This window comes from Coregonus clupeaformis, unplaced genomic scaffold (genome assembly GCF_020615455.1).
Source record: "Coregonus clupeaformis isolate EN_2021a unplaced genomic scaffold, ASM2061545v1 scaf1101, whole genome shotgun sequence".
In the NCBI taxonomy this organism is placed as follows: Eukaryota; Metazoa; Chordata; class Actinopteri; order Salmoniformes; family Salmonidae; genus Coregonus; species Coregonus clupeaformis.
Genome location: NW_025534555.1, coordinates 10,852 through 31,347, shown reverse-complemented (window position 1 = coordinate 31,347; position 20,496 = coordinate 10,852). Strand labels below are relative to the sequence as shown.

At 44.5% G+C, this 20,496-nt stretch overlaps 1 protein-coding gene across 1 annotated transcript in view; it reads right to left on the bottom strand.

The window, feature by feature from the left end:
* Positions 1-20,008, bottom strand: part of LOC123486287 (breast cancer type 1 susceptibility protein homolog) — a 37,646-nt gene extending 17,638 nt beyond the window's left edge. The window contains exons 1-6 of the mRNA XM_045217537.1: positions 19,766-20,008; positions 19,448-19,535; positions 6,101-6,178; positions 5,882-5,922; positions 5,513-5,596; positions 471-528 (exon numbers count right to left, since the gene is read on the bottom strand). Coding sequence (XP_045073472.1) covers positions 471-528; positions 5,513-5,596; positions 5,882-5,922; positions 6,101-6,178; positions 19,448-19,535; positions 19,766-19,969 — 553 coding nt within the window. The 5' untranslated portion in view covers positions 19,970-20,008. The remainder of the gene's footprint in view (positions 1-470; positions 529-5,512; positions 5,597-5,881; positions 5,923-6,100; positions 6,179-19,447; positions 19,536-19,765) is intronic.
* Positions 20,009-20,496: the final 488 nt, after the last annotated feature.

The window sequence follows — 20,496 nt, the reverse complement described above, 5'->3', positions numbered from 1 at the left end:
GTCTCTAAAGAGACAGCGGTACTACCAGGAGTCCTGGGGAGGCTTTCCATAAATGAATGTCACCTTTTGTTTTTCATGAATGCCAGGCTTCTTCCTTTTCACTTTAAAAATAAATAAATAAATGAAAACAGCATAATATCTCTTGTTCCATTAGCCGACGTTCCCAAAGTTCAGCCGATTAGCTGTCACCTGCAAAAGGCTCTAGGGGAAACTGATGATACTTCTAGTTCAAATGGATTTCTATTTTGAATGAGGGTGTTAGTAGTGAGAGTAGTGTATTTTTTCCCAAAACATTAAAAACATCCACCACTGCCAAATAAATCAATGGTATTTTCTAAAATAAAAAATTCAAGCAAACCTAAAAAAGTGTTCCATCAATTTCAATCCTCCAACCATTTCTTGGCGAGGTGAGATTGTGTGTAGTATGGTCTGTAGTAGGTTGTTTTCTGGTCGGCGTTGCGGTCACTTACCAGTGGTCATATCGGTGAAAGTGCCTTGGAAACAGATCTCGTAGTCCTTCATCAGCAGCTAGGGAGAGAGACAGGAGCTCAGTTTAGATTTAGTGCATTCAGGAGATAATACCCTTTTCCAGGTGGGGCACAAAGGCCCAAAGCAACATTCAGGCCCTGTGGGACCATAATGTTCCATTGAAATCAGTGAAGCCAAGGTTGGGGGGGTCCACCCTGCCTATATAATTGTGTGGAAAACACTGTTTCAAACCAAAAGCCCTAACTGCTTTTGAATCCAGTATGGTGTCGAAAACAGAACATGGGGACAAAAAAGGCTCAACAGCTGGAACGACCTAGCTGTAATATTTGGAGACGCAGCTAGCTCTACACTTAACTAGCTATCAGTAGCTACTAAGGGTAAGTTATAACCTATATTTATTTTTAATCTGTACATACTGGTAACCAGAGTCTTTCAAAAGGAATTCAAGACATGGGTGATTTAACGTTAGCTTGGCTCTCTGTGTTTAATACCGTGGGGGGAGGGGTTGGTTTGCTGACTGAGAGCAATGGCTAGCTAATATGCTAACTATTCTAGCTAGCTAACTAACTGGCTGAATAAGTTACTTCTGCGTTATGAAAGGAACTAGACACGGACACGAATTATCCGTTGGCAGTTTATTGTAACCAAGTATTGGTGCTAAACCGTGTGATATTGGATGCTAGTTAGCTATGGCGTCATAGGATACGGTGCCCTGTGCGGTTTTCACTGAAGAATACTGTACCAAGTTAGCTAGCTGAATAAACTAAGTTAGAGTCTATTCCTGGAAACATTGATTACAAAAATTATAATTTCTAAAGTGAAAGTTGGAAGAGTTGTATTTGAGTGTTTCCGTGAAAGGTTAGTGAGGGAGGCCTCCCTTCCCCAGATGTTTAGTTAATTTCATTCCGATCTCCTTTGCATTAGTGTAGCCTTTTCTGTAGCCTGTCAACTATGTGTCTGTCTATCCCTGTTCTCTCCTCTCCGCACAGGCTATACAAACGCCTAACACCGCGTGGCTGCTGCCATTCTAACCTCGTGGTCCCTGCACGCATGACCCACGTGGAGTTCCATGTCTCCGGCAGCCTCTGGAACTGCCGTTCTGCGGCCAACAAGGCAGAGTTCATCTCAGCCTATGCTACCCTCCAGTCCCTCGACTTCTTGGCGCTGACGGAAACATGGACTACCACAGAAAACACTGCTACTCCTACTGCTCTCTCCTCATCTGACCATGTGTTCTCGCATACCCCGAGAGCATCTGGTCAGTGGGGTGGTGGCACAGGAATCCTCATCTCTCCCAAGTGGACTCTCTTTCTCCCCTGACCCATCTGTCTATCTCCTCATTTGAATTCCATGCTGTCACAGTCACTAGCCCATTCAAGCTTAACATCCTTATCATTTATCGCCCTCCAGGTTCCCTTGGAGAGTTCATCAATGAGCTTGACGCCTTGATAAGTTCCTTTCCTGAGGATGGCTCACCCCTCACAGTTCTGGGTGACTTTAACCTCCCTACGTCTACCTTGGACTCATTTCTCTCTGCCGCCTCCTTTCCACTCCTTTCCTCTTTTGACCTCACCCTCTCACCATCCGCCCCTACTCACAAGGCAGGCAATACGCTTGACCTCATCTTTACTAGATGCTGTTCTTCTACTAATCTCACTGCAACTCCCCTCCAAGTCTCCGACCACTACTTTGTATCCTTTTCTCTCTCGCTCTCCTCCAACACTACTCACTCTGCCCCTACTCAGATGGTAATGCGCCGTCGCAACCTTCGCTCTCTCTCTCCCCCGCTACTCTCTCCTCTTCCATACTATCATCTCTTCCCTCTGCTAAATCCTTCTCCCTCCAATCTCCTGATTCCGCCTCCTCAACCCTCCTCTCCTCCCTTTCTGCATCCTTTGACTCTCTATGTCCCCTATCCTCCCGGCCGGCTCGGTCCTCCCCTCCTGCTCCGTGGCTTGACGACTCATTGCGAGCTCACAGAACAGGGCTCCGGGCAGCCGAGTGGAAACGGAGGAAAACTAGACTCCCTGCGGACCTGGCATCTTTTCACTCCCTCCTCTCTACATTTTCTTCCTCTGTTTCCGCTGCTAAAGCCACTTTCTACCACTAAATTCCAAGCATCTGCCTCTAACCCTAGGAAGCTCTTTGCCACCTTCTCCTCCCTGCTGAATCCTCCTCCCTCCCTCTCTGTGGATGACTTCGTCAACCATTTTGAAAAGAAGGTTGACGACATCCGATCCTCGTTTGTTAAATCAAATGACACCGCTGGTCCTGCTCACACTGCCCTACCCTATGCTTTGACTTCTCCCCTCTCTCTCCAGATGAAATCTTGCGACTTGTGACGGCCGGCCGCCCAACAACCTGCCCGCTTGACCCTATCCCCTCCTCTCTTCTCCAGACCATTTCCGGAGACCTTCTCCCTTACCTAACCTCGCTCATCAACTCATCCTTGACCGCTGGCTATGTCCCTTCCGTCTTCAAGAGAGCGAGAGTTGCACCCTCAAAAAACCTACACTCGATCCCTCCACTCGATCCCTCAACAACTACAGACCAGTATCCCTTCTTTCTTTTCTCGCCAAAACTCTTGAGCGTGCCGTCTTTAGCCAACTCTCTTGCTATCTCTCTCAGAATGACCTTCTTGATCCAAACCAGTCAGGTTTCAAGACTGGTCATTCTACTGAGACTGCTCTTCTCTGTGTCACGGAGGCTCTACGCACTGCTAAAGCTAACTCTCTCTCCTCTGCTCTCGTCCTTCTAGACCTATCTGCTGCCTTTGATACTGTGAACCATCAGATCCTCCTCTCCACCCTCTCCGAGTTGGGCATCTCCGGCGCGGCTCACTCTTGGATTGCGTCCTACCTGACAGGTCGCTCCTACCAGGTGGCGTGGCGAGAATCTGTCTCCGCACCACGTGCTCTCACCACTGGTGTCCCCCAGGGCTCAGTTCTAGGCCCTCTCCTATTCTCTCTATACACCAAGTCACTTGGCTCTGTCATATCCTCACATGGCCTCTCCTATCATTGCTATGCAGACGACACACAATTAATCTTCTCCTTTCCCCCTTTTGATAACCAGGTGGCGAATCGCATCTCTGCATTTCTGGCAGACATATCAGTGTGGATGACGGATCACCACCTCAAGCTGAACCTCGGCAAGACGGAACTGCTCTTCCTCCCGGGGAAGGACTGCCCGTTCCATGACCTCGCCATCACGGTTGACAACTCCGTTGTGTCCTGCTCCCAGAGTGCAAAGAGCCTTGGCGTGACCCTGGACAACACCCTGTCGTTCTCCACTAACATCAAGGCGGTGACCCGATCCTGTAGGTTCATGCTCTACAACATTCGGAGAGTACGACCCTGCCTTACACAGGAAGTGGCACAGGTCCTAATCCAGGCACTTGTCATCTCCCGTCTGGAAAGTTCTCTCACGTCACCCCGCTCCTCCGCACACTCCACTGGCTTCCAGTTGAAGCTTGCATCTGCTACAAGACCATGGTGCTTGCCTACGGAGCTGTGAGGGGAACGGCACCTCCGTACCTTCAGGTTCTGATCAGTCCCTACACCCAAACGAGGGCATTGCGTTCATCCACCTCTGGCCTGCTGGCCCCCCTACCTCTGCGGAAGCACAGTTCCCGCTCATCCCAGTCAAAACTGTTGGCTGCTCTGGCACCCCAATGGTGGAACAAGCTCCCTCACGACGCCAGGACAGCGGAGTCACTCACCACCTTCCGGAGACACTTGAAATCCCACCTCTTTAAGGAATACCTGGGATAGGATAAAGTAATCCTTCTACCCCCCCTTACCCCACCCCAAAGAAAAATTAAATAAACATATTGTAAAGTGGTTGTCCCACTGGCTATCATAAGGTGAATGCACCAATTTGTAAGTCGCTCTGGATAAGAGCGTCTGCTAAATGACGAAAATGTAATGTAAAAAATTTACAGAATTCTCCAAGGTAACATCATGCTTTTGGCAAAGTGCAACGCCAGTCAGGCACATCTCTAGTGTTTACAGTTAATTTAGGCCTAGAATGGCAAAGGTATGTTCTAAATGGGTATCTCATGAAGTACTTCATTATCAATAGTTAACATTTGTCCAAACAAAGTTATTTATAGCCAGTCAAGCCATATAAAGCCAAGGCTAATATCCACGGTTTGGTTGAATGTTACTGTTTTAGAAGATAAAGCTCCAACCTATTTGACTGAGAAATGCTCAATCTCAACACCTCTGTGCCCATCCATAATGATCATTAGCCCGCTATGGCGGTCTGATGAACAAACGTCTCGCTTACAGATTTCTCATTTAGACACCTAAAGAACAAGGACATGATAACACACACATACACAAATGTGTACAAACGTGCACACACACGCACGAAAAAATACACACAAGTACACACAACCTCCCTTTCACCCACCTCCCTACCAGCCACATCTTGCCATCAGCATTCTGGTGACAAACACCTAGAATACCAATTTATCAGTTTGACTGTCTGTCCTATTCGTCTGGCGACAGCAAGCGAATATGAACACGGCAGTCTGTCTGAAGCCATCAAGGTGGAGAGATTGTAATCGGGTCCTTCAAATAGGCCTGAAATTACTGCTTAATTCAATTAGGGGCCTCCTCAAAGCAGCCAATAATACCAACATGACATCCAGCCATTTCAAATTTTCCTCTTCAGTTGCAAAGTATCCTCTGCTGCTGCTTTCAGGACTGGCCCCACTCCAGCAGGAGACGAAAGCGCCATTAGAAAATGGGTTTGACTTTTTAAAGCGGGACTAGGCGAGCACTCCAAGATGACATATCTAGTGGTTTGAAACATGTGCTGGAGATTAAAAAGTAAAAGGAAGACTGCACACATCTTGTAATATGGGGTGTATTAGTTTGAATGCAATATGGGGTAATAAGTTGTAATAGAATACCGAGGTGTAATTTGGGATGGAATAATGGAGGTGTGATATGGGGTGTAGTATGTATTATGGGGTGTAATAGTGAAGGTGTAACAAAACAGGTGTAAAACTCACACTTGTGTACCCTGTGGTGCGTGCTCTCATGGGCCCTTGGTGATTAAGTCCGTTCACAACATCTCCTCGCACCTCAAATGGCGTCTGTGGGGGGACGAGGGGCGACGAAGGGTTAAAATATTCTTAATAGGGAAGTCGGTAGTATCGTTTGTCATAGAGAGAAAAAAATCAACTAACATGTTGTTGTTTTTTAAACGACCAAGACATTGGAAAAAACAACTAAGACCAAGAAAATTACAAATTAAAATCCATGCTTCACAAACAGCTGCTCCCATCAATAGTTTAAGAGTTTAACTCAATGGGAAACATATAGAATATTCTGTAATCTGCTCTTGGAATATGAATATGACATGCAACCAGAGAACGTACCTCATTTAAGACTTTCCCTTGTTTGAAGCACTCAGAAATCCCTGCGGAGTATAGGAACAAAAAACAATGCTTATAGTCTGCAACACAAACAATCCCTATTTTCCTTGAGCTGTGCTACATAAGAAACCTTCCCTCCCCTGTGGTTTCACATAAACACTGGTTTTCCTAAATCTGTCTGTGGTGGGGGGACTAATTACAGTGACGGAACTCTGAACTCACACTGGAAGCTCACCACCCACTTCCTGCCTGCGATGCCCAGGAAGTACTTGAGCGTGCGCTCACACACCAGATCATCATCTGTGAAGGACAGACAAGAGGTAGGGTAGACGTGAGAAAACATACACATAGAACACGCGCACAAACAGAAAACACACCTTCAATGAATGTCATCCATAGCTTTTCATGAAACAGGCCTCAAAACACTTCTTTAACCTCATACAATGAAATCACTGTTCACAAATACTTAATTGTTGCCATATTGGGGATTTGATGACAAGATTTTCAAATGACAGTAAGATCATGACACCATTTTGTATACATCTGGCCCTTCATTGGACACTGTGTTAACAAACCTTAAAACGAGCTTCAATGCCATACAGCACTCCTTCCGTAGCCTCCAACTGCAATTAAACACTAGTAAAACTAAATGCATGCTCTTCAATCGAATGCTGCTTGCACCCGCCCGCCCGACTAGAATCACTACTCAGCGGGTCTGACTTAGAATATGTGGACAACTACAAATACCTAGGTGTCTGGTTAGACCGTACATTCTCCTTCCAGACTCACATTAAGCATCTCCAATCCAAAGTTAAATCTAGAATCGCAGTCCTATTTCGCAACAAAGCCTCCTTCACTCATGCTGCCAAACATGCCCTCGTAAAACTGACTATCCTACCGATCCATGACTTCGATGTCATTTACAAAATAGCCTCCAACACTCTACTCAGAAAATTGGATGTAGTCTATCACAGTGCCATTCGTTTTGTCACCAAAGCCCCATATACTACCCACCATTGTGACCTGTACGCTCTCGTTGGCTGGCCCTCAATACATACTCGTCGCCAAACCCACTGGCTCCAGGTCATCTATAAATCACTGCTAGGCAAATCCCCGCCTTATCTTAGCTCATTGGTCACCTTAGCAACCCACCAATAGTATGCGCTCCAGCAGGTATATTTCACTGGTCACCCCCAAAGCCAAAACCTCCTTTGGCCGCCATTCCTTCCAGTTCTCTGCTGCCAATGACTGGAACGAACTGCAAAAATCTCTGAAGCTGGAGACACTTATCTCCCTCACTAACTTTAAGCATCAGTTGTCAGAGCAGCTTACCGATCACTGCACCTGTACACAGCCCATCTGTAATTAGCCCACCCAACTACCTCATCCCCATATTGTTATTTATTTTGCTCTTTTGCACCTCAGTATCTCTATTTGCACATCATCTTCTGCACATCTATCATTCCAGTGTTAATACTAAATTGTAATTATTTTGCACTATGGCCTATTTATTGCCTTACCTCCATTACTTACATTTGCACACACTGTATATAGATTTTCTATTGTGTTATTGACTGTACGTTTTGTTTACCCCAAATGTAACTCTGTGTTGTTGTTGTTTTTAATCGCACTGCTTTGCTTTATCTTGGCCAGGTCACAGTTGTAAATGAGAACTTGTCTCAACTGGCTTACCTGGTTAAATAAAGGTGAAAAAAAATAAAAATGAACTGAACTTGGAATTCCAGCAGTAAATGGTAAATGGTAGAGCAGAGCATCAATCGGAAATCCATAGTCGTATTTTACAGTGGAGTACAAGTCAGCATTCTGTGGGAAATGAATGCTTTCCCGCACGTGATCCACAACTAGCTTAGAGAGACATGTCATGAAGTCTAGTGATACTTCATAAATCTGTGTAATAAAGTTTAAATGTTTATGAAGTTACACTAGATATCAAGCATGCTGTGGTTGACAGTGCAGAGTAGACAGCTGACCCAGAAGGCATTAGGAAGGAAATGCTGAAAACCAGGGGCCACAAAAACACAGGGCAATGAGTGCGTAGGCGAGAGCCCTGCTGTGATCTTAGGGATAGTGCCTGGAGCTTCCTCTGCAACAGTCTTGTCATCGGTTATGTCTTTGTCACAATCCATAAACCATCTAGGCCTCCTGTAGCTCAGTTGGTAGAGCATGGCGCTTGCAACGCCAGGGTTGTGGGTTCGATTCCCACGGGGGGCCAGTATGAAACATTTATGCACTCACTACTGTAAGTCTGGATAAGAGCATCTGCTAAATGACTAAAATGTAAATGTAACTCGGAAAGTATTCAGAGACCTTCACCTTTTCCCCATTTTGTTAAATTACAGCCTTATTATAAAATGGATTAAATTGATATTTTTCCTCATCAATCTACACACAATAACCAATACTGACAAAGCAAAATATCACATTTACAAAAAAGATTCAGAGCCTTTACTCAGTACTTTGTTGAAGCACCTTTGGCAGCGATTACAGCCTTGTGCCTTTTACTGAGGAGTGGCTTCCGTCTGGCCACTCTACCATAAAAGACCTGATTGGTAGAGTGCTGCAGAGATGGTTGTCCTTCTGGAAGGTTCTCCCATCTCCACAAACGAACTATGGAGCTCTGTCAGAGTGACCATCGGGTTCTTGGTCACCTCCCTGACCAAGGCCCTTCTCCCCCGATTGCTGAGTTTGGCTGGGTGGCCAGCTTTAGGAAGAGTCTTGGTGGTTCTAAACTTCTTTCATTTAAGAATGATGGAGGCCACTGTGTTCTTGGGGACCATCAATGCTGCAGACATTTTTTGGTACCCTTCCCCAGATCTGTGCCTTGACACAACCCTGTCTCGAAGCTCTACAGACAATTCCTTTGACCTCAAGGCTTGGTCTTTGCTCCGACATGCACTGTCAACTGTGGGACCTTATATAGACAGGTGTGTGCCTTTCCAAATCATGTCCAATCAATTGAATTTACCACAGGTGGACTCCAATCAAGTTGTAGAATCATCTCAAGGATGATCAATGGAAACAGGATGCACCTGAGCTCAAATTTCGAGTCTCATAGCAAAGGCTCTGAATACTTATGTAAATAAGGTATCGTTTTTTTTTTTTTTATACATTTGCAAAGATTTCTAAAAACCTGTTTTCGCTTTGTCATTGTGTGTAGATTGAAGAGGGAAAACATTTTTTTGTTGTTGCCATTTTAGAATAAGGCTGTAACGTAACAAAATGTGGAAAAAGTGAAAGGGTCTGAATATTTTCCGAATGCACTGTATGTCACCACATTGAGGAGTGCAACATGTCAAGTACAGGGTTGTAATCATTAGTGCTCTTCCATTTGGTGCCTAATGAATAGTACCTAGGTGTGGAATTCAAACGTCTGTTTTAGTCTAATGACCATGGTGAGACAACTCTTTCTCGCAGGCAGACCCAAACTTTCCTCCTCCTACTCCTCCTCTCCAACCTTTCACTAGCCCCAAAAGATCAAGAACCTGAACACTTTCATTTGGCGGTTGCCGGGGTAACAGCTGCCATTAACGTGGCTTCCTTAAAGCACTCTTCAGCTAATGTTGTGCTTTGGAGGAGGCGGCTTTGAAATCCAAAGAATCCATCAGAGAGCGCAATTAAGGATGGAAGACTGTGTGTGTGTGTGTGTGTGTGTTTGTGTGTGGAGGGGGGTGTGTGTGTGTTAGGGATGGGAATTGCCATTGAACTGATGATACGATATTATCACGGTACTTACAGTGCCTTCAGAAAGTATTCACACACCTAGACTTTTCCCACATTTTGTTGTGTGACCGCCAGAATTTAAAATGGATTAAATAGAGATTTGTTGTCACTGGCCTAAATAAAATACACCACAATGTCAAAGTGGAATTATGTTTTTTGAAATGTTTACAAATTAATAAAAAAATGTCTTGAGTTAATAAGTATTCAACCTCTTTGTTATGGCAAGCCTAAATAAGTTAAGGAATAAATATTTGGTCCCGTAATGAGTTGCATGGACTCACTCCGTGTGCAATAATAGTGTTTAAAAAATTTTTTTATGACTGTCCCACCTGTGTACCCCACACATACAATTATCTGTAAGTCGAGCAGTGAATTTCAAACACAGATTCATCCACAAATTCTTCTGTACATAATGTTTCTGCCACCGTCTCTTATGACCATAAAGAGCTTCTGGATATCAGGACAGCGATTACTCACCTCATATTGGACAAAGATTTTTTCTTCAACGAGTCGGACGCAAAGGATATCCTACAGACACCCGACAAGGCCGAAATCCCCGTCATTCGCATGAGAAAGAGACGGAGATATCGTGGACGTAGGTCAGGGTGCCTTGTAAGGATCCGACGGTGAGCGAATAAACTGCCTCTTCCATCAATCCTATTAGCCAATGTTCAATAATTTGAAAACAAATTGGATGACCTAAGATTAAGGTTATCCTACCAACGGGACATTAAAAACTGTAATATCTTATGTTTCCCCGAGTCGTGGCTGAACGACCTGGATAACATACAGCTGGCGGATATACGCTACATCGGCAGGATAGAACGGTGGGCTCCGGTAAGACAAGGGGTGGCGGTCTGTGTATATTTGCAAACAACAGCTGGTGCATAAAATATAATACTAAGGAAGTCTCGAGGTTTTGCTCGCCTGAGGTAGAGTATCTCATGATAAGCTGTAGACCACACTATTTACCAAGAGAGTTCTATATCTATATTTTTCATAGCTGTCTATTTACCGCCACAAACCGATGCTGGCACTAAGATTGCACTCAATGAGCTGTATAAGGCAATAAGTAAACAGGAAAACGCTAACCCAGCGGCAGCACTCCTAGTGGCCGGAGACTTTAATGCAGGGAAACTTAAATCCATTCTACCTCATTTCTACCAGCATGTTAAATGTGCAACCAGAGGAAAAAAAACTCTAGACCAACTTTACTCCACACACAGAGACGCGTACAAAGCTCTCCCTCGCCTTCCATTTGGCAAATCTGACCATAACTCTATCCTCCTGATTCCTGCTTATAAGCAAAAACTAAAGCAGGACGCACCAGTGACTCGGTTAATAAAAAAGTGGTCAGATGACGCAGATGCTAAGCTACAGAACTGTTTTGCTAGCTTCCGATAGCAATGAGGAGTATACCACATCAGTCACTGGCTTCATCAATAAGTGCATCGATGACGTCGTCCCCACAGTGACCATACGTACATATCCCATCCAGAAGCCATGGATTACAGGCAACATCCGCACTGAGCTAAAGGGTAGAGCTGCCGCTTTCAAGGAGCGGGACTCTAACCAGGACGCTTATAAGAAATCCCGCTGTGCCCTCCGACGAACCATCAAACAGGCAAAGAGTCAATACAGGACTAAGATTGAATCGTACTACACCAGCTCTGACGCTCGTCGGATGTGGCAGGGCTTGAAAACTATTACAGACTACAAAGGGAAGCACAGCCGCGAGCTGCCCAGTGACACAAGCCTACCAGACGAGCTAAATCACTTACAGTGGGGAAAAAAGTATTTAGTCAGCCACCAATTGTGCAAGTTCTCCCACTTAAAAAGATGAGAGAGGCCTGTAATTTTCATCATAGGTACACGTCAACTATGACAGACAAATTGAGAAAAATAATCCAGAAAATCACATTGTAGGATTTTTTATTAATTTATTTGCAAATTATGGTGGAAAATAAGTATTTGGTCACCTACAAACAAGCAAGATTTCTGGCTCTCACAGACCTGTAACTTTTTCTTTAAGAGGCTCCTCTGTCCTCCACTCGTTACCTGTATTAATGGCACCTGTTTGAACTTGTTATCAGTATAAAAGACACCTGTCCACAACCTCAAACAGTCACACTCCAAACTCCACTATGGCCAAGACCAAAGAGCTGTCAAAGGACACCAGAAACAAAATTGTAGACCTGCACCAGGCTGGGAAGACTGAATCTGCAATAGGTAAGCAGCTTGGTTTGAAGAAATCAACTGTGGGAGCAATTATTAGGAAATGGAAGACATACAAGACCACTGATAATCTCCCTCGATCTGGGGCTCCACGCAAGATCTCACCCCGTGGGGTCAAAATGATCACAAGAATGGTGAGCAAAAATCCCAGAACCACACGGGGGGACCTAGTGAATGACCTGCAGAGAGCTGGGACCAAAGTAACAAAGCCTACCATCAGTAACACACTACGCCGCCAGGGACTCAAATCCTGCAGTGGCAGACATGTCCCCCTGCTTAAGCCAGTACATGTCCAGGCCCATCTGAAGTTTGCTAAAATGCATTTGGATGATCCAGAAGAGGATTGGGAGAATGTCAGATGAAACCAAAATATAACTTTTTGGTAAAAACTCAACTCGTCGTGTTTGGAGGACAAAGAATGCTGAGTTGCATCCAAAGAACACCATACCTACTGTGAAGCATGGGGGTGGAAACATCATGCTTTGGAGCTGTTTTTCTGCAAAGGGACCAGGATGACTGATCCGTGTAAAGGAAAGAATGAATGGGGCCATGTATCGTGAGATTTTGAGTGAAAACCTCCTTCCATCAGCAAGGGCATTGAAGATGAAACGTGGCTGGGTCTTTCAGCATGACAATGATCCCAAACACACCGCCCGGCAACGAAGGAGTGGCTTCGTAAGAAGCATTTCAAGGTCCTGGAGTGGCCTAGCCAGTCTCCAGATCTCAACCCCATAGAAAATCTTTGGAGGGAGTTGAAAGTCTGTGTTGCCCAGCGACAGCCCCAAAACATCACTGCTCTAGAGGAGATCTGCATGGAGGAATGGGCCAAAATACCAGCAACAGTGTGTGAAAACCTTGTGAAGACTTACAGAAAACGTTTGACCTGTGTCATTGCCAACAAAGGGTATATAACAAAGTATTGAGAAACGTTTGTTATTGACCAAATACTTATTTTCCACCATAAATTGCAAATAAATTCATTAAAAATCCTACAATGTGATTTTTCTGGATTTTTTTTCTCATTTTGTCTGTCATAGTTGACGTGTACCTATGATGAAAATTACAGGCCTCTCTCATCTTTTTAAGTGGGAGAACTTGCACAATTGGTGGCTGACTAAATACATTTTTTCCCCACTGTATATGCTCGCTTCGAGGCAAGCAACACTGAAGCATGCATGAGAGCATCAGCTGTTCCGGATGCAGGGCCAGACGAATTACCAGGACGTATACTCCGAGCATGCGCTGACCAACTGGCAAGTGTCTTCACTGACATTTTCAACATGTCCCTGACTGAGTCTGTAATACCAACATGTTTCAAGCAGACCACCCTAGTCCCTGTGCCAAGGACACAGAGATAACCTGCATAAATGACTACCGACCCGTAGCACTCACGTCTGTAGCCATGAAGTGCTTTGAAAGGCTGGTCATGGCTCACATCAACATCATTATCCCAGAAACCCTAGACCCACTCCAATTTGCATACCGCCCCAATAGAGCCACAGATTATGCAATCTTTATTGCATTCCACACTGCCCTTTCCCACCTGGACAAGAGGAACACCTACGTGAGAATGCTATTAATTGACTACAGCTCAGCGTTCAACACCATAGTGCCCTCAAAGCTCATCACTAAGCTAAGGAACCTGGGACTAAACACCTCCCTCTGCAACTGGATCCTGGACTTCCTGACGGGCCGCCCCCAGGTGGTAAGGGTAGGTAACAACACATCTGCCACGCTGATCCTCAACACGGGGGCCACTCAGGGGTTGCGTGCTCAGTCCCCTACTGTACTCCCTGTTCACCCATGACTGCATGGCCAGGCACAACTCCAACCCCATCATTAAGTTTGCCGACGACACAACAGTGGTAGGCCTGATCACCGACAACGATGAGACAGCCTATAGGGAGGAGGTCAGAGACCTGGCCGTGTGGTGCCAGGATAACAACCTCTCCCTCAACGTGACAAAGACAAAGGAGATGATTGTGGACTACAGGAAAGAAAAGAGGACTGAGCACACCCCCATTCTCATCAACGGGGCTGTAGTGGAACAGGTTGAGAGCTTCAAGTTCCTTGGTGTCCACATCACCAACAAACTATCATGGTCTAAACACACCAAGACAGTTGTGAAGAGGGCACGACAAAGCCCATTCCCCCTCAGGAGACTGAAAAGATTTGGCATGGGTCCTCAGATCATCAAAAAGTTATACGGCTGCACCATCGAGAGCATCCTGACTGGTTGCATCACCGCCTGGTATGGCAACCGCTCAGCTTCCGACCGCAAGGCACTACAGAGGGTAGTGCGTACGGCCCAGTACATCACTGGGGCCAAGCTTCCTGCTATCCAGGACCTCTATACCAGGCGGTGTCAGAGGAAGGCCCTAAAAATGGTCAAATATTCCAGCCACCCTAGTCAGACTGTTCTCTCTGCTACCGCACGGCAAGCGGTACCGGAGCGCCAAGTCTAGGTCCAAAAGGCTTAACAGCTTCTACCCCCAAGCCATAAGACTCCTGAACAGCTAATCATGGCTACCCAGACTATTTGCACTGCCCCTCCACCCCACCCCCCTCTTTCACGCTGCTGCTACTCTGCTTATTTATGCATATTCACTTTAACTCTACCCACATGTACATATTAACTCAATTACCTCGACTAGCCGGTGCCCCCGCACATTGACTCTGTACCGGTACCCCCCTGTATATAGCCTCCCTACTGTTTATTTTACTGCTGCTCTTTAGTTATTTGCTTTTATCAATTTTTTACTTAACACTATTATTATTTTTATTTAAAAAACTGCATTGTTGGTTAAGGACTTGTAAGTAAGCATGTCACTGTAATGTCTACACCTGTTGTATTCAGCGCATGTGGCAAATACAATTTGATTTGATTTTTGTTGCCAACAGGATTCATGTTTTAGAATATTTTTTTTTTGTACAGGCTTCCTTCTTGGCACTCTTTCAATTAGGTTAGTATTGTGGAGTAACTACAATGTTGTTGATCCATCCTCAGTTTCTCCTATCACAGCCATTAAACTCTGTAACTGTTTTAAAGTCCCCATTGGCCTCATGGTGAAATCCCTGATGTGGTTGTCTTCCCTTCCGGCAGCTGAGTTAGGAAGGACGCCTGTATCTTTGTAGTGACTGGGTGTATTTGATACATTATCCAAAGTGTAATTAAGAACTTCACCATGCTCAAAGGAATATTCAATGTCATTTTTTTTTATCCAACTACCAATAGGTGCCCTTTGTGAGGCATTGGAAAACCTTCCTGTTCTTTGTGGTTGAATCTTTGTTTGAAATTCACTGCTCGACTGAGGGACCTTACAGATAATTGTATGTGTGGGGTACAGAGATGAGGTAGTCATTCAAAAATCCTGTTAAACACTATTATTGCACTCAGAGTGAGTCCATGCAACTTGTTATGTGACTTGTTAAGCACATTTTTATTCCTGAACGTATTTAGGCTTGCCATAGCAAAGGGGTTGAGTTCTTATTGACTCAAGACATTTCAGCGTTTCATTTAAAATGTATTTGTAAAAACATAATTCCATTTCGATATTATGTGATATTGTGTGTAGGCCAGTGACACAAATTCTAAATTTAATACATTTTAATTCAGGCTGTAAAATGTTGAAAAAGTCAAGGGGTGCTAATACTTTCTGAAGACACTGTAGCTAGTACCTACTGGCTAAAACTTGACATTTACAGATACTAATGAAAGAGCTTGTAGGCCTAATGTGTATTGTGTAGGCTATACAATAAATCCTTTGTCCTCCATGTGTTGTACACTTACCAAACAATATAATCAAGAAGTATAGTTAATGAATTAAGATGTATTGATGACTTTAATGTCCCCCAAAAAACTGTCCACTGGCACTCAGCCAAGGATGCATAAATACAGTGTAATATAATGTAGGCTTACCTGTTACAACTGACCCATGTTACATTCAGCCGTGGTCTCCCCTATGCACTCAACGTGAATGGCTGAGCGCTAAACGCCACTAAACCATGCTACTACAGTGCCTTGCATAAGTATTCATCCCCGTTGGCATTTTTCCTATTTTGTTGCATTACAACCTGTAATTGAAATTGATTTTTATTTGGATTTCATGTAACGGACATATACAAAATAGTCAAAATTGGTGAAGTGAAATGAAAAAAATTGCTTGTTTAAAAAAATTCTAAAAAATAAATAACGGAAAAGTGGTGCAAGTGCACCAGTCCCTCCTGCAGCAAAGCACCCCCACAGCATGATGCTGCCACCCCCGTGCTTCACGTTTGGTATGGTGTTCTTCGGCTTGCAAGCAACCCCCTTTTTCCTCCAAACATAACGATGGTCATTATGGCCAAAACAGTTCTATTTTTTTTTCATCAGACCAGAGGACATTTCTCCAAAAAGTACAATCTTTGTCCCCATGTGCAGTTGCAAACCGTAGTCTGGCTTTTTATGGCGGTTTTGGAGCACTGGCTTCTTCCTTGCTGAGCGGCCTTTCAGGTTATGTCGATATAGGACTTGTTTTACTGTGGATATAGATACTTTTGTATCTGTTTCCTCTAGCATCTTCACAAGGTCCTTTGTTGTTGTTCTGGGATTGATTTGCACTTTTCGCACCAAAGTACGTTCATCTCTAGGAGACAGCCTTCCTGAGCGGTATGACGGCTGCGTGCTCCCATGGTGTTTATACTTGCATACTACTGTTTGTACAGATGAACGTGGTACCTTCAGGCGTTTGGAAATTGCTCCCAAGGATGAACCAGACTTGTGGAGGTCTACAATTTTCTTTCTGGGGTCTTGGCTGATTTATTTTGATTTTCCCATGATGTCAAGCAAAGAGGCACTGAGTTTGAAGGTAGGCCTTGAAATACATCCACAGGTTCACCTCCAATTGACTCAAATTATGTCAATTAGCCTATCAGAAGCTTCTAAAGCCATGACATCATCCTGGAATTTTCCAAGCTGTTTAAAGGCACAGTCAACTTAGTGTATGTAAACGTCTGACCCACTGTAATTGTGATACAGTGAATTATAAGTGAAATAATCTGCCTGTAAACAATTGTTGGAAAAATTACTTGTGTCATGCACAAAGTAGATGTCCTATAGTTTGATAACAAGAAATGTGTGGAGTGGTTGAAAAACGAGTTTTAATGACTCCAACCTAAGTGTATGTAAACTTCCGACTTCAACTTTATATACACCTGTTCTGAAAGGCCCCAGAGTCTGCAACACCACTAAGCAAGGGGCACCACCAAGCAAGCGGCACCATGAAGACCAATGAGCTCTCCAAACAGGTCAGGGACAAAGTTGTGGAGAAGTACAGATCAGGGTTAGGTCATTTAAAAAAAATCTGAAACTTTGAACATCCCACGGAGCACCATTAAACCCATTATTAAAACATGGAAAGAATATGGCACCACAACAAACCTGCCAAGAGAGGGTCCGCCCACCGAAACTCACGGACCAGGCAAGGAGGGCATTGATCAGAGAGGCAACAAAGAGACCAAAGATAACCCTGAAGGAGCTGCAAAGCTCCACAGTGGAGATTGGAGTATCTGTCCATAGGACCACTTTAAGCCGTACACTCCAAGCTGGGCTTCACGGAAGAGTGGCCAGAAAAAAGCCATTGCTTAAAGAAAAAAATAAGCAAACACGTTTGCCAAAAGGCATGTGGGAGACTCCCCAAACATATGGAAGAAGGTATTCTGGACAGATGAGACTAGAATTGAGCTTTTTGGCCATCAAGGAAAACGCTATGTCTGGTGCAAACCCAACACCACCCCGAGAACACCATCTCCACAGTGAAGCATGGTGGTGGCAGCATCATGCTGTGGAGATGTTTTTCATCGACAGGGACTGAGAAACTGGTCAGAATTGAAGGAATGACGGATGGCGCTAAATACAGGGAAATTCTTGAGGGAAACTTGTTTCAGTCTTCCAGAGATTTGAGACTGGGACGGAGGTTCACCTTCCAGCAGGACAATGACCCTAAGCATACTACTAAAGCAACACTCGAGTGGTTTAAGGGGAAACATTTTCATGTCTTGGAATGGCCTAGTCAAAGCCCAATTTTTATGCACGCTCAAGTTGTTTTTTTGTCTTATTTCTTGTTTGTTTTTGCATCTTCAAAGCGGTAGGCATGTTGTGCAAATCAAATGATACAACCCCCCCCCCAAAATCCATTTTAATTCCAGGTTGTAAGGCAACAAAATAGGAAAAATGCCAAGGGGGGGGGGGGGTGAATACTTTCGCAAGCCACTGTATATACTCCGGTTTAAGGAGTTGAGAAATAAATGTAGTCGCAATGGAAAGCTGGGATTCCCCTCTTTCAAAAGTGCTTTGAGAATAATATTCAAATGTATTTTGCATAAATTTACATAAATTATTAGCATAAATGTCAAAGTTTAGGTGATATGCGTATTGGCTTACAGCATCGCATGTCCACACATGCTGAAATGAGGGAAGCACCAGAAAATGTAGCCAACTTTAATTAGACTTAATTATAGGCTAAACGGCAGTCATGTTTGACTAATTTAATGAAGGATAATTAACGTTAACGTCTAAAGGCTTGATTCTGTCTGCATACTTAAGGCACGGTTCGTTCACATAGGAGAGAAAGGAAAGTGCCTGTTGCGCACCGCCTACTGGAATCTGAGTGGAGGCAGTCAGCATTTTGAAACTATTTAACCATAAACTTAATTGTTTAAAACCTGGACATTCTTTTATTTTGTCATTTTATAAAGGCATGTCTAACATTGTTTCAAAGTAGCCTAGCCAAAATCCGACCAAATAAATACTGAGGGAATTATTACTGCCGTGTGCGTATTTATGCAGTTATAATGTTAAGAAATACGTTTTATCAACATTTTATGCTAACGTTCTGATCAGCTGCATCAGCCTCATTACTTTTTTACGTTAATTTTTTATTTACAGCGGTTGTATGAATTTGGGATCTATCGTCGCACAACTGTCCCAGAATCTGTTTTGAACCGTGACAGACATTTTTTTTAATGGTCCCCGTGACGCCCTTAATTTCAAGCCGCCTCGAGATAAATATTTATTTCTCGCACAGAACGACAAGCTGAGCAATAGTATAGGTAACCTTTTCTATGGGGGATAGTAGATTGACATAGGCCAGTAATTTTGCTGTTCGTTTCTCGTCTTGATGGCTGAGGAGAGATAAATGTGGACAGTTCTTCTAACATGTTTAAAGTGTGCCTCGGAATTCAATAAGAAGGACGCGCGCCGTTGCATTCCCTATGTGTCTGTCTTCATTTGTACTTAGGAGCTGTGAGGCCTGTGAGGAGCTGATCACGTGACGGGCATTGGCAAATAAGAATTGAGATCTGAGAAAGCCATTTGAGTGAGAGATGCTTCAGAGCAAGGCGACTGGTAGCCGGGGGAAGGGAATTATAATTATTATATTTAGCCCAAGGACCCAACGGCCACAAGGCATGGATTTTTGGTGGGGGGCATTTTGGCCACACAAGGGGGCATCGAAGGCCCTGCTGCCGTGAAATTCGAGGCCTGGACCTACATGAATTAGTCCAATAAGAAATGCTTGTTTAATTTTCTGTAGCAAAAGGTTACCCCACACTAACCTGTACTCATGATGACGTGGGTGGTCTCGGACGTAACCTGTGAACACACACGGCCTCCCATCCTCTTGGCAAACTTTTTCACCATCGACTGTAGAGAAAGTGGGGGAAAAAATCTGTCATCAGTCAGCAAACTCGAGACTCAAGTGCCACAGAAGTACAAAAAAGTACACAGAAGTACAACCAGTATCTATAAAGTAGATTAAATATGGTAGATTAAAGTTATACTATATTAAAACCTAATCACTTCAAGTATTAACACACATTAAACACCTGGAACGTGTGAATTGAAGTACTAGGATGTGTCACAGAAACATTTACCTGTTCTGGTACACTGAGTCCTGATGCTACCAGCACCAACTTGACCCCAGCAGGTTCCCGTAGTGGAATGTGTATTGATGGGTGTGTGTTAGAGGGCTGGATGACCCCTGAGGTGTCCTTGACCTCCAGCCCAGCTGATGTGGGAGCATTGGTTCCGCTGCGCCCTCTGACCCCTGACGACACCTGGTTGGGCAAATCTCTCATGCTGCTCCTAAGGCTCCGTCCTGACTGTCTGCCAAGCCGCCCTGCTGACGTAGACACACAAATACATTAATATATTACAAAATAACATTTATCAATCAAAACCTTGAACTAACAAACATGTAATACTACTATTGATGTGTACAAACAGACCAGCTATGACCTCCGTAAGGCAACGACAGTACAGGGACAATGCAATTCAACGGCTCAGTCGCAATTCAACGGCTCAGACACAAGACGCATGTGACAGGGACTCCAGACAATCACGGTTTATAAAGGGAAAGCCAGCCACGTCACGGACACCGTCGCCTCCCTCCCGGACAAGCGAAACACCTACTTTGCCCGCTCCGTGGAAAACAACACCTAGCCGCCATTGTGGGCCCCGCCGCTCACGAGGACTGTGTGCTCCCGATCTCCATGGCCGACTTGAGTAAGACATTCAAGCACATTAACCCTCGCAAGGCTGCCAGCACAGAAGGCATCCCAAATCGCATCCTTAGAGCATGTGCAGACCAGCTGGCTGGTGTGTT